The sequence below is a fragment of the Pteropus vampyrus genome, unplaced genomic scaffold (assembly GCF_000151845.1).
Source record: "Pteropus vampyrus isolate Shadow unplaced genomic scaffold, Pvam_2.0 Scaffold146, whole genome shotgun sequence".
Classification (NCBI taxonomy): domain Eukaryota; kingdom Metazoa; phylum Chordata; class Mammalia; order Chiroptera; family Pteropodidae; genus Pteropus; species Pteropus vampyrus.
In genome coordinates, this window is record NW_011888927.1 from 1,550,116 (window position 1) to 1,563,060 (window position 12,945).

Here is a 12,945-nt window from a genome sequence, read left to right on the forward strand (position 1 = left end):
ATTTGTTTAGATTTCTTTCCTAACATTTTACTTAACTGTAATATTGATATCTGTATGAAGATTCAGATTAAACTTCTTACAATCTGGTAAACATATTTATGACATAGTAAACTGCTATCAGTTTTGGAAAGAAGCAGATGTATTACTTTCTAAGAGAATGTATTCATACTTTCAGTAAGAAAATTGGGCTTTCTGGAAACCCCAAGCTAAATATATTATATATGCTTCTCCCCTTAGAAAATCTCAGAATAAGGATTCTTTCATTAACTGCAATTTTTGCATGAAACATAATGCACTAAGTATCTTGTGATTATGAAAGTAATACATCTTAAAACTGAAAACCTAAAATATTATAGAAATACATAATAAAGGAAATCAAAATCCTTAAATATTCCTGCTGGTTCCTTACACTTGCCCTCTAAAATCAAGTATTTTCTTCACATTAATTGATCAAGAAAATATAGAAACCAGTGAGTAGATATGTCCATAAGACAAAATACATATATGAAAATACTTGAAGCAATGTAAAATTTTTAAATTTAGAATTAGAAAATTTACTAGTCCCATGTTAAAGGTTTTAAAGCCATTTAGAAGCAGTTAACTGTTGAATAAATGTACATTTTTTCTATTGTAGTTAAAAAGGGTTTGGTTTGTAGGAATGTTTTTGGCATTATTCTGGGTAACTGAAATTAGAAAGAGGTCTATTTTATGGTAGGTTAAGGAAGATAAGAGAAAAAAAATTCTTTTAATAGCTAGATGTGGTCACTTCAAATTGACAAAGGTGCATTATAAAGATTTATGATGACAAAATGTTGTATTTTACCTGAAGTTTTATGTTCCTAAATATTGATAGTAAACTAAGTTTATTTGTGGATAGTTTTACAAAAGCTTGGACTAATTAAAGCCAAATGAACAAAACAAATAAAATACTAGAATTCTGAGTAGATTAAGGTTTCTTCCCCTAAATTATTAAGGGGAGGTATTGATAGCAGGGCCATTGTCAACCTATAGCAAACATTACCCAAGAGAGGTCAGTAGAGTTGTTATTCACAGCTACTTCTTATTTAATTTAGCTATTGCTGAGTCTTTCTGATTTGTTTTTTAGGTGCTGAGGGTGTAAATGGAGGAGAGGAGTCGGTAAACCTGAATGATGCAGATGAAGGATTTTCATCAGGGGCTTCCCTCAGCAGTCAGCCAATTGGGACCAAACCATCCTCCTCTTCTCAGAGGGGAAGCTTAAGGAAAGTAGCAACTGGGCGTTCAGTCAAGGATAAAGAAACAGCCTCTGCCATCAAATCCAATGAGAGCCCTCGAGATTCAGTAGTTCGCAGGCAATATGTACAGCAACCAACTGATCTTAGTGTAGATTCAATTGAGCTGACACCAATGAAGAAACACCTGAGTCTGCCTGCTGGCCAGGTGGTGCCAAAAACCAATAGTTTAAGTCTAATCCGGACAGCCAGTGCTTCCTCAAGTAAATCATTTGACTATGTAAATGGCAGTCAAGCAAGTACCAGCATTGGGGTTGGCACTGAGGGAGTTACTAATTTAGCAGCTAACAATGCTAATCGATACTCAACTATCAGTCTACAGGAAGACCGACTAGGTCAAGCTGGAGATGGTAAAGAGCTCCTCAGCCCAGGAGCTCCCTTAACCAAGCAGTCTCGATCCCCAAGTTTCAATATGCAGCTAATATCCCAGGTGTAGTTTTGACATCCTCTCTCATCTTTCTGCTTACTTTTTAACTGAACATTTCATTGTTCAAGAAGAAACTTCATCCCTCATTGTGAAAATATTGGTCATTGTAATCAGATTTGATTTAGTTTAGGTATGTTCATACTGTATTTTGTATGGAAAGAGCAATAAGGTTTTCTTTCCCCCTCCTTCCTATATCTTCTCTTCACCTATTCCTTGTAAATGTGTTTGTGAAGCAGTATAAAATGTTTGCATTTTCCATGCTTTCCTTTCTCCTTGGGTGATGTGCAATCCATCGTAGGCTGATCGGTCCCATTTCAACACTGTGAGACTGAGGATATGTTAGAGGAAATGGTGTATATGATCCCTATGAAATGATTCTTTGGCTTTTGTTTAAAAAAAAAAAAACGGGTTTGTTCTCATAATCTATAGAACTATGAAGATTACTTGGTCATACTTTTTTCTCTCTTAACCAGGAGTGCCTCAGAGATTCTGCTATGACTTTGGACTTCTCTGAGTCTGTGCAATCATTTTCTTGAAAAGCAAGGGGAAAGGTGGTAGACTGTTGCACTTTTTCATTAAAATGAGCATGGCTCTTCCCCACCCCACCCCCCATCTCCTTTATCTTGAGGACACAAATGTTCAATTACTGAGGCATTTAAATCAAGTTGTGGCCACCTCCATTTGAGGGCAGGACTCTAAGTTGATTGTGTAATTGATAATGCACTTTCTCAAAGACTCTGTAGTCATTAACATGCCTTCCCTCCTCCCTACAAGGACATAAGATCATTTCTGTCCTTCAAGTTTGAACAACTAACAAATCAGAGAATCCAAGGGGCATGTTCTGTTTCCCAGGAATGACTGACACTTTGGTGCTGGGGTTTTGTAGGGGGAGGGAGTGGTTTTTGTTTAGCTTGTGTGGGATTGTCTGTGTGAGGGGAAATTTTGATTGGTTTTCTTTCTTTTCCTTTGTGAGCTGATGATGACTGAAGTAGAACAAGTACGTCTTCAGGTAAAGAAAGGGATTTCTCATCCTGCTTTCTGTGATGTCAGACTATTGGAGAAACTCTTTCAGCTGCTTTCTAGATGTACCTAAATTCAGTCAGATATTTTGGATTAAGAAACCTGAAGTCCTGATAGATCATATACTCCAAGGAAATATATCAGGGACAGATAATTGGCTGAAAACACTGATGCTTCAATGTGACACATTTTTATAGAACATTTCTACCAGGAGGTACTGACTTGATTTCTCCTACAAGGAACACACTGCCTTTGTGTTTAATGCATTTTGTGTACCTTCTAATCATATATCTACAAAAGTTTCTCATTTTTATAAAACTTTGAAATCATGCCAGTAAGCTGAATGTTGAATGTATGTAAAGTAGCATTTGGCAACTGTGCTACAGAAATGCATTATTGGTTAAAAAAAATTTTTGTTCTGATTTGGTTGGTTAAGATTTCATCATGACCTCTTCTGGTTTCAAGCTCTAATGCTTGGTCAAAATAGAAGAGAATATATTGATTTTTGAAAATCAGTATATTGTGACTTGAACTGCTATGCGTTATTCTTCCACAAAATACATCAGAGCTATTAGTGCTTTGTCTCTTTAGATATTTTTATTTTATTGTGAAAAATATATATATACTGAATTTATAGAAAGCAAGTATTCTCCTAATTGACAAAGCTTAAAATTTTCTCTCTTCCAATTAAAATTATAATATATTTTGATAATTAAAATAACCAGAAAAATGCCTCTTGTTTTTTTCATACTTTTAAATCTCACCCTTTCTCCCTCCCCCTCTTTCTTTTTTAAATTTGGTTTGTTTGTTTAAGAGGTTTTTTTGTTTGTTTAAGGGATTTTCTTTTATAATCTTTATAAGAACAATGAAATACTCGTTTGAAGTTGGTGGTCTGTAACATTTTTTCAGCTCATGTTAAAATAGAAAACTAGAAGCTGAACTAGTATCTGCAACATTGCCAAAGTCCAGGGTAAAGCTAAAAGTTGATAGAGATTTATTAATGTGTGTGTATGTGTATGCATGTGGTGTAAACATATCACAAAGACATTTTAGGTATCCCTTACCTCTAATTTACCTATGAGATGCCAGATAAATGAATTAAAAAGTAGCCAAAATAAATGAGGTATAAAGATCTGTAACATACTAAGGAGAGCAGAGTTTCAGGTATCAAAGGAAAAGAGCATGGTACTTAACAAGGAGTAAGGAAGGTCTTAGCCATGGCTGGAGGTCAGTCACTTACGGCAGAAATGCTCAGTTGATTTAAAAGGCTGAAGGATTGTTTTTCAATTCAACAAGTTGTGTATTTCTTGCCATCTAAATCAAGCATGATTTTAGTTAAAGCACAAAAAATACCAGATAATACCAAATTACAACAAGAGCTGTAATAAATATTATAAGATCCCCCTTTGGTTTGTTAGAAATCTTATGTTAAACCTGATAAGTTGGTGTTGAAAACTTTCAACTTAGAGGATTTCATTTATCTGTGTGTATACGTATTTTGTATGTCTATATAACCCATTAATGTTGAATGACCCTGTAATATTTCTGTTTCATACTTTTAAGTGATGTGATTTGGCCCCAATGAAGAAACATTTCATTAAATTCAAACTTTGCATTCAGGATTTTAGAACAGATTTCTTGTGCAAGATATAGTTAAAATGGGATGAGTTAGTTTAACCATAAATCAAATTTTTGGAGATTTTTTTTATATTCATTTGTGTTATTTATTGGCATTTAAAACAGTTTTCAGATACAACAGTTACAAATATATGCCAACAATATTCATACTTTATCTTTTAACCTTTTGTTTTATACTTCCTAATTTCCATCTAAAAAAAAGTCCTTTCATCTATGGAAAAGCTAGTGAGGGAGAAAATACTTGTTTTCTATAATAAAATAATTTGATACCATCTATACCATGTTGGGTTAAGAAATACAAATAAATATCTGAAGGTTTTGGGAATTCCTCTAATTACATTGATTTGAAATCATGTTACTAGAAAGCAAACTAAAATGTAAAGTGAAAAGCTAACTTAGAAGTAAGATTTTTGAATATAAAAATATTTTAGAAGCTGGGAGGGAAATGTTTGTAATTTGAAATCCTGACCCTTGCCCTCCTGATTACTCTTCTGTGCCTATTTATTATAGAGTGAGAATTTTTTGTGCTAGCAGAGACTCTAGAGATAATCTTACTAGTCTCCTATCACCCCTGCCCCATATCCATCCTCAGGAAACTGAGGCTCAAAAGGTTGTGATGTGATCAAGGTCACATAACCAAGAAGCAGAGCCAGAATCAAACCCCCTGTCTCCCATCAAATGCATAATAGCACCACACTGCCCCCCTTTACTCATACTATGGTATGTGTGTTATGTAACACTCTCCATTTTTACAGTTTCTGTACAGTTCTAGTAGTTGGTGAATACAGCATAATAAGAAAAGTACTAAATCTAGAAAAAATATAGAGTAATAAACATAGATAGGGAAGTATTGGAAATGTAGGTATCTATACCACAGATGTAAGGATAGATACATTTTCCTTATTCTAATTTATGCCTTACTATTTTCTGCCATATAACAGTTTTACGCTGCCATTTATAGTTGATTATATTGCTGGGGATTTATTTAAATGCAAAATAAACCCAATGAAGTGGCTTTGATCAGTATTTCTAGCTATTTTAGAGTAATTTTTGAATCAGCCAGCTTTTAGTCACCTAGGTGGCAAGTTAATTGTATTGCACAATGGAGTATTGCAAAGTAAATATTAAATAATTTGATTCCATTAATTTCTAATGTCAAAAGAGATTGAACCTTCCTTGTGCTTAGAGCAGATAGATAAAGCAACATTTCTTTATGTGATTGGAAAAGGTTTGTTGTATGAAGCTTGTGATTTCATAATGGAATGGTGACCATCATGTCATTTAATGTGTATATACCATATGAAATGTCCTAAATGTGGTAGACTCAGTTATATAAACTCAGTATTTCCAACCTATACTCTCAAATTCCACTTAGTAGCTTTAAATTAATTATAATTATTTATTAGACACTGGAATACTGAGAATAACTTCTTTCAGATTGTTTTGTTTGCACTATATTTGTGAATATTTTAATAAAGTAGGGTGTTTTTCCTACCTCACTTTGTGAGGTTTGTATGGGTCCATTTTTGACTACTTTAGTTGACAGTCAGTTGTCTCATTTAATTTTCTGCATGTTCATTTGTAAATAAAAAAATTAGTATGTGTCTTTAGAGAGTAGTACACTATTTATACAAACACTGGCAATGAGGATCTCTCCATTTATGATCTTGGATTACAAAGTAAGTTTTATTTTTTTAAATCAGTATTTCAGTTACATATCTTTTTCAGTTTAAAAATGTTTGATAGGTCATGCCAGTGGTTGGAAAGTATATAAGAATTTTAGAGCAATTTTTCTCTATTATGGCTATGTTAAACAGTCTGAACATGATACTTTTTATCTTTCAAGTTGAATGATTATTGTCATGTTTCAAACCACTAAGTTGGTTAAGACACTTATTTGTAATACTTTAATTTTAAAGTGCTTTTTAGAAATAAGTTGTTTGAAAACCAACTAGACATTATTGCTAACTTAAACTCTAAATATTAACGTACATGCCAGATTATAAGATGGAGTGCAGTGTGAAATTGTTAACAGTGCTAATAAATCATAATGAGTTACTAGATTGGTACAATTTTCCATTGCCAGGGTGGTTATGTTGATTAATGTAAGACATAAATTTTAGTATTACCTGCATTGCGTACCTATTGGGTATATCATATTGGCACTGAACATACATAGGAAATACTATTCACAGAGTCAACCAGTGTGAACTTAAACTATATTAGATTTTTGATGGTGCCACAAATTTGTGTGGTGACCCCAAGCCACGAGAATTAGAGGAGTCATCATCACCCAAACTTCCTCAGCTTGTGTAGGCACATTCCTTCTAAACTTGACCATAAAACCACAAAATTTTGGTAATGTAATCTCTTCAGTATTTTTGTAGTCTTAGCCATTGATCACATGAGAAATTTATACAAGAGCAAAAGTTCAGGTTAGAAGTTAGCAGAAAGCTAGGAATGATGTGAAATAACTGGCAGCATAGTACAGAAATGTAGGTTCTATATTTTCCTTCTGATTTTGAGAAAATGTTTACAAATTAGGGCACATTCACATGTCGGCTATTATACTATTATGTTTAATATAGATTTTACCAATAAAATTAGTATTAGGTGTAGCTTACATTATAAATGGATCTTTTTTTTTAATAATTGTATATCTGGAAATAGGTTTAATAATGCAATTATTTTATTTTCAAAGAGAAATGAACTTAATTCTACAATCCATCCCCAAACTACAGAATTGATACCAATCTGGTTTTCTGTATTTGAATCTCAACAGCTCAGTGTTAATTATATCAGAGGAAATTCTTTACATCTTCATTGATTACAAAATTTACCAAAGAAAATGTATCAACCAAATAGAATTTTTAAAATACCTTACTGTTAAGGAATGAAGCCCCTTTAACATAAAGGATTGTTTTCTAGCCTTGGGAGAAATAGATATTAAAATATTCTTTGATCTGGAACATAGATATACAGGACCTACAAGATTCCATTTGAAATTTTCTTATGTCAGTAAAATAGCCACATTTACACTTCCAGCAAAAATACCAGTTAAAGGTTAAGTCCAAATAATATAGCTATGGCACGTTTTCATGTCTTAACTCAAGGGTTCTGTCCATCAGTATTGAATAAAAAAGTGTGGAAGTTCCTAAAATTGGTATATTGTATGATCTTGTGATTTTTTAAATGTAAAATTTAAGGGGAAGTTATGGAAATGCACCTTTTCAAATGGGCAATGGCAATGCTAATAAGTATGATATAGGCTAAAATGGTATGTTTGTTTACATAATTTATGTACATGATCACTCTGGGTGTTTTTCTTTTCAGAAAAACATGATTGGGTTAAGAAAAGCTAAAATACTTATTTAATGATTTTTTTTGAAAAATGAAATATAACTATTAACTGATGTTCAAAACAGGCTCTATATATTTTTTTTTTTCATATCAGGTGGTAGTTAAAAAGTAATGACTGTATTGATCTTAGAAAGAGAAGATTGGCTTTCTAACAATTACTAATGTAGGTTTGTGGGTGTTATCATCCAAACTGAATTAAGAGAGAATGCTCAATGCTCATGTGTTTTAAAATATTTGTAATAAGTTCATCAACTACTTTACAATGAATCTTTTTAGTTCTTATTCTAAAAATTAATGCTGGCTTTACATTCAGTTTAAGTAGTTAAGTGAAACAGTATTTATGGTGCAAAAATTATTTTCCCATTATTTTCCTCATAATAATTTGGCTCTCCTAAGCTATAATTTCTGAAGAGTTTTTACTACTTTAACATTTTGTGGTCTGATATCTGTCAAAATGGACAATTAAACAGGAAACATCCCACTTACACATGTTTGCTTTATAAAAGGATATGGAATGTATAGATCAGCTGTTCGTTTTTTGTTTTTTAAACCAGCATCAACCTACATCTTGGTATAAACTTACCAAGTATTCAGAGAATAGTGCTGGTGAAAATTTAAATAGAATAGGCATGAAGAAAATAGGATATCTATTGACTGATGTCCTTTCAACCTAAGACTAGTGAAAACCTTCATTTTTTTTCAGAGCTGAAGAAAAAAACGCACATTTAAGATCATATTTATTGGTGCATGTAAGCCATTATCTTAACTGTCTTACTGAACTGGTTAATGCTGTTGATTGTTGAAATGTGAAATGTAGTCACTGTTGACCTGTAAATATCTGCCAGAGATGAAAAAAATATTTTAAGGTATTGTAAATAAAGATGTATAAAATTCATTATCAGTCTGCAATGCAGAAACATATCTAAGATGTTAAATATTGTGTTTCTTAAGAGATGTGTAATTTTTCCCTAGATGTATCTAGTTACAGTAAGAATGTAAATGTTCTTTTTGTACAGTATAAAAATACAACTTTATTTGCCTTTTGACTGGATTTCCCTGAGTTAATTTGATATCTTACCTAAATTTGATACCTTCAAATGGCCCTTCATTGCATTTTTTTCAAAGCATGCTATTTTATTTAGGTCTGAACCTTTTATTTACATGGCACCCTATTAAGGCAGTTTACAAAATTAATTAAGGCAATATATAAAACTAATTATAGCACCATGAAATAAGATATAACATGAAGGCAGGAGTGAAATTAATACATAAAATATGTGCCATATGTTTCTGTATGTTATTGTTGATAAACAGATTTATCTCTGAACCTTAAAGCAGCTAAATGCAGAAAGAAGTAAGATTAATTATGTGATTTTCAGATATTCTTAAAACAAATCAATTTCTCATATGAAGCACAACTGTTTCTAGTACTGAGATGTTAGGAAATTTTCTTTCCTCGGTCCTTTATAAAGAGCAGTTCGTCATTATTTTAGTACTACCTACATTCACCTCAGCAGTACATTTTGAAAGTGTCTGTGTGTTCACACTCTTACCAGCAGTTTTCTCTAATCAATCATTAAACTTTTCATCTTTCCTACATTGTGTTTTCTAAAGTATACTTTAGCTTTCTCTTCTGAGCCCCAGGCCTGTTTCCTTTCTCTTTTCATGCACTTCCTAGAGAAATCTCTCTCGTGCTTTTTTCATTAAGGCTATTATTCCTTACTTAGGAACCAAGGCTTTCTTCTCCCTTTTATTCAGATTAAAGCAATATAAAGCACATCGGGTTTCTTTATATGTTGTTTATTATGACTTCATCCAAAATCACTGTTATGGATTAGCATTTTCAGAAGAGAATGGATTAAAGTAACTCACCAAGCTTGTTTTATTCTCTTTGACTGTGGATCTGCATTAGGAAAAATGACATTCACCGGTAGACAGTTTCAATTTTTTTCCTTTTATTAAAAATGTAATAGTTGCTCTTTTTGAAAAACCTTACAAAATATAAAGTACAAAAGGAAAAATCATTAATATACTAGAATAAAGTAATGAATATTAAAAAGATAGTATAGGCTCTATCCCTCCACACACATACAATGCTGGTCCAGGTCACAATATTTTATGGTCCAAAGGTTCTTCTCACATGAATTAGACAACAGCTAACATTTTGGGGGTACAAAAATGTGCCAGGCACCATTCTAAACACTTTAAATAAAATGCATTAATTCAGTAATTAATACAACAGTGTCCAATAAGTACTATTACTCTCCTTTTATAAAAAAAAGAAAGTTCATCTGTCCAGGTTCACAGAGCTGGGATTGAATTTACTCAGGCTCATGGATTTGTGCACTTAACTATTATAAGATACTGCTTCACACACTGTTGACTGCTCTCAATTATTAGTATACCTGCCCTATGCCAAGGCCAAGGTCCCTGTGGGGGATGGGAAGGAAAGGGGATTGAATCTCAGTAGAGCTAGATTACTAATAGGCAAACTAACTCCATGAAAAAATGAAGTCTGAATACCCTAGACATTTATAGTTATAAATTCTCTCCTACATATATACAGTGGTTTTCATTATGTACTATCCTTAATTATGTTCTTGGGAGAAAAGAGAAAATAGTTCTGTGGTTCATATGAGGAACCTCAGTGGAACAAAGCTGGTTTAGATCATAATAAAGCAGAAGAGGCTCCCAAATATAAAACAAGAATATTTTACAGGTCTTTGTTCCCAACCACCATGGGAAAAAAGCTGTGAGGTAGTTTGGGAGGAAATTAGAATTTTGTTGGACTGGCTTGCAAATATTTTATGATCTAATGTTATTTTAAACTACATAGGAGAGGGTAGAAAAGTCTGTGTAGGGCATTTAAAGACCATCTATCCCTGGGCCATAATCCAAATATGACAGAGATAATCTGTAGAAACAGCCCTTGTTTAGTTCAAGATGTTACATTAGAAAGGGTGGGACTGACTTCTCCTAAAACTCACTTGATGGGCCAATCACTTTTGGCACTTTATCTTAGGGAAAAATGTTTAATATACATTAGGAATGAAACTTTTTTATGGCCAGGTCATCCCAGTATAGCCTTAAGTTCTGAATCATATAATTTAACTAAAAACACTACTCAAAAAGATTTCATTCTCTCAATTATTCAATAGGGAATTCCCTAACATAGGCTTTCCATCATTTATTTCCTCAAAGCAAAATAATCACAGGATTTTAAGAAATCTTTAGACATTTAATTTAACAACTTATAAATCATAGCTTTATGCGTACTGTTATTTTCTGTATTGAAGATTGTATACTAAAGCTAGTTTCCCAGAATTTGAATTATTATGTGTACATTTTTTAAGGCTTACTCTGCCAAATCTTTCTCTACTAATTTGTGTGTGCTTTATGAGGGCCTCATCATCCCTGGTACAAGGACATCCTGGAAATAAAGTAGGTTCTGGCTACTATAATCTCTTATTCCTAGATGCTCAGATAGAAGTAATCACGTTTTCTCTCTTGAGCATGACTGAAATCAAATTAGTATCTTAAGAAAATCTCCGAGTAGACATGATTTGCTGAGGCATCTACTACTGATATTCTAGATCTATTGTACCCTTACCAAGTGTGTTTTAATTCATAGCATCTAGGTCATTTCATATCTGACAAAAATTTTTATTGCCAAGTTTTCATTCTCCCTAGCTCAGTAGTTCTCAACCCTAGCTGCACATTAAAACCATCTGGGAATTTTTTTCTTTAATTCTGATGACCAATCCATAATCAGACTCTCTGGGATTGAGATCTGGCATCAGTAGTTTTAAAAGCTCCCCAGGTAATTCTCATTTGCAATCAGCATTGAAAACTTTCTTCAACCCTATTATAATCCTTGGCATTTATATCTAAGCTTTCTTTCTTTCTATATAACTGACAACATAAGAAAGATATTAATTCATTCCAAAATTTTTTTAATATAGACTAATTCTTATCAAGGCTGACATCTGCTTTCTAGTCCCTCAATCTGGCCACTGAATACTATATCTACCAATACAATTTCATTGGCCCCAACCTTAAGTTCTTTGTATTTGTTGGCCTGCCTCCTTTTTCATGCCCTTCAGTTTCTGTCCCAAGTCTTCATTACTTTAAGTATCACTTTTTCAGCAGCCTCAACTCACTTCCTCCATAAAATATCATGTTAGAACATTCTTAATTTCCTGTTCTCCCCTACCACTTCAAAAAACAACTATATCAACAGCTATCCTCATCCACTTGCCGCCTGTCTCAGAGGACCTAGGTATCTTACTTTATTTCTTATTTTACTTAACATCCCTGGGCAATTCTCATTTTTACACCTTTGCTTTTAATCTATATGCTGATGATGCCTGGATTTCTATCTCTAGGTCTTGACCTCTTTAATGAATTTCAAACTCATAACCAACTACTGGGTAATTGGATATCCCTCAGGCACTTGAAAGTCAAGATGCCCCAAGCTAAACTCAATTCTCCTACCCTTTCCCTCTATCTGTTATCTTTCTTTCACAGCATACTCTGATACCCAGGCAACCAAACAGAAACCTGAGAATTAGATCGTTCCTCTCCTTTACCTCTATATCCAGTCTCCAAATCCTGCTGACTTTGTCTATTTTTCCCCTAAATCCATCCTTTTCTCCCCACTTTTACTACTATAGCTGAAATTCATGTCTTCATCATCATATCCAAATTGCTTCGATAGCCTCCTAATTAGACCCCTTGCTCTTCTCAAATTTATCTTCCTTAGTGATTGATATAAAACACCTATCAGTCTCCCGGTTATAAATATTCATGGTTCCATCATAGATAAATTCTATGTTCCTTGGTCTAAGACTTACTTCTTCTACCCCATCTCCTATCATTCTTGCTTGCACATAAGGTTGAAGTAACACAAGACTGCTTTATACTACCACACCTAGTTTGTATTACCATACTTTCTCCCTGAAAGCCCTTCTCCACCCCCATGCCCTATCATCTGAAGCTAGATTGGCCTTTTCTCTCTTATCCGACACCCCTTACCCCACCCACCAGGCTAAGTGGTAGTTGTCCTAGTAGTTCTCAGTAAATTCTGCCTTTGCACATAACTACCTTATTGTATTGAAATTATCTGATTCTACCAACTTATGGAATTTAAGTTCCATAAGGGTAAGGGACATACTGGGGCACTATGTTCTTGGTACATATAGGTGCTCAAAGTTAATTAAATAAACTGTT

At 33.3% G+C, this 12,945-nt stretch overlaps 1 protein-coding gene across 6 annotated transcripts in view; it reads left to right on the plus strand.

Moving 5' to 3' along the window:
- Window positions 1-8,762, plus strand: part of FAM126B (family with sequence similarity 126 member B) — a 64,910-nt gene extending 56,148 nt beyond the window's left edge. For 3 of the 6 annotated variants that reach the window (XM_023535954.1, XM_023535955.1, XM_023535956.1), the window contains one exon: window positions 1,106-1,798. In XM_023535954.1, the coding sequence (XP_023391722.1) occupies window positions 1,106-1,707 (602 nt within the window). In that variant the 3' untranslated portion in view covers window positions 1,708-1,798. Of the gene's footprint in view, window positions 1-1,105 lie in introns of all 6 variants that reach the window. The other 3 variants (XM_023535957.1, XM_011369188.2, XM_011369187.2) reach the window with 2 other exon arrangements.
- The last annotated feature ends 4,183 nt before the right edge of the window (window positions 8,763-12,945 follow it).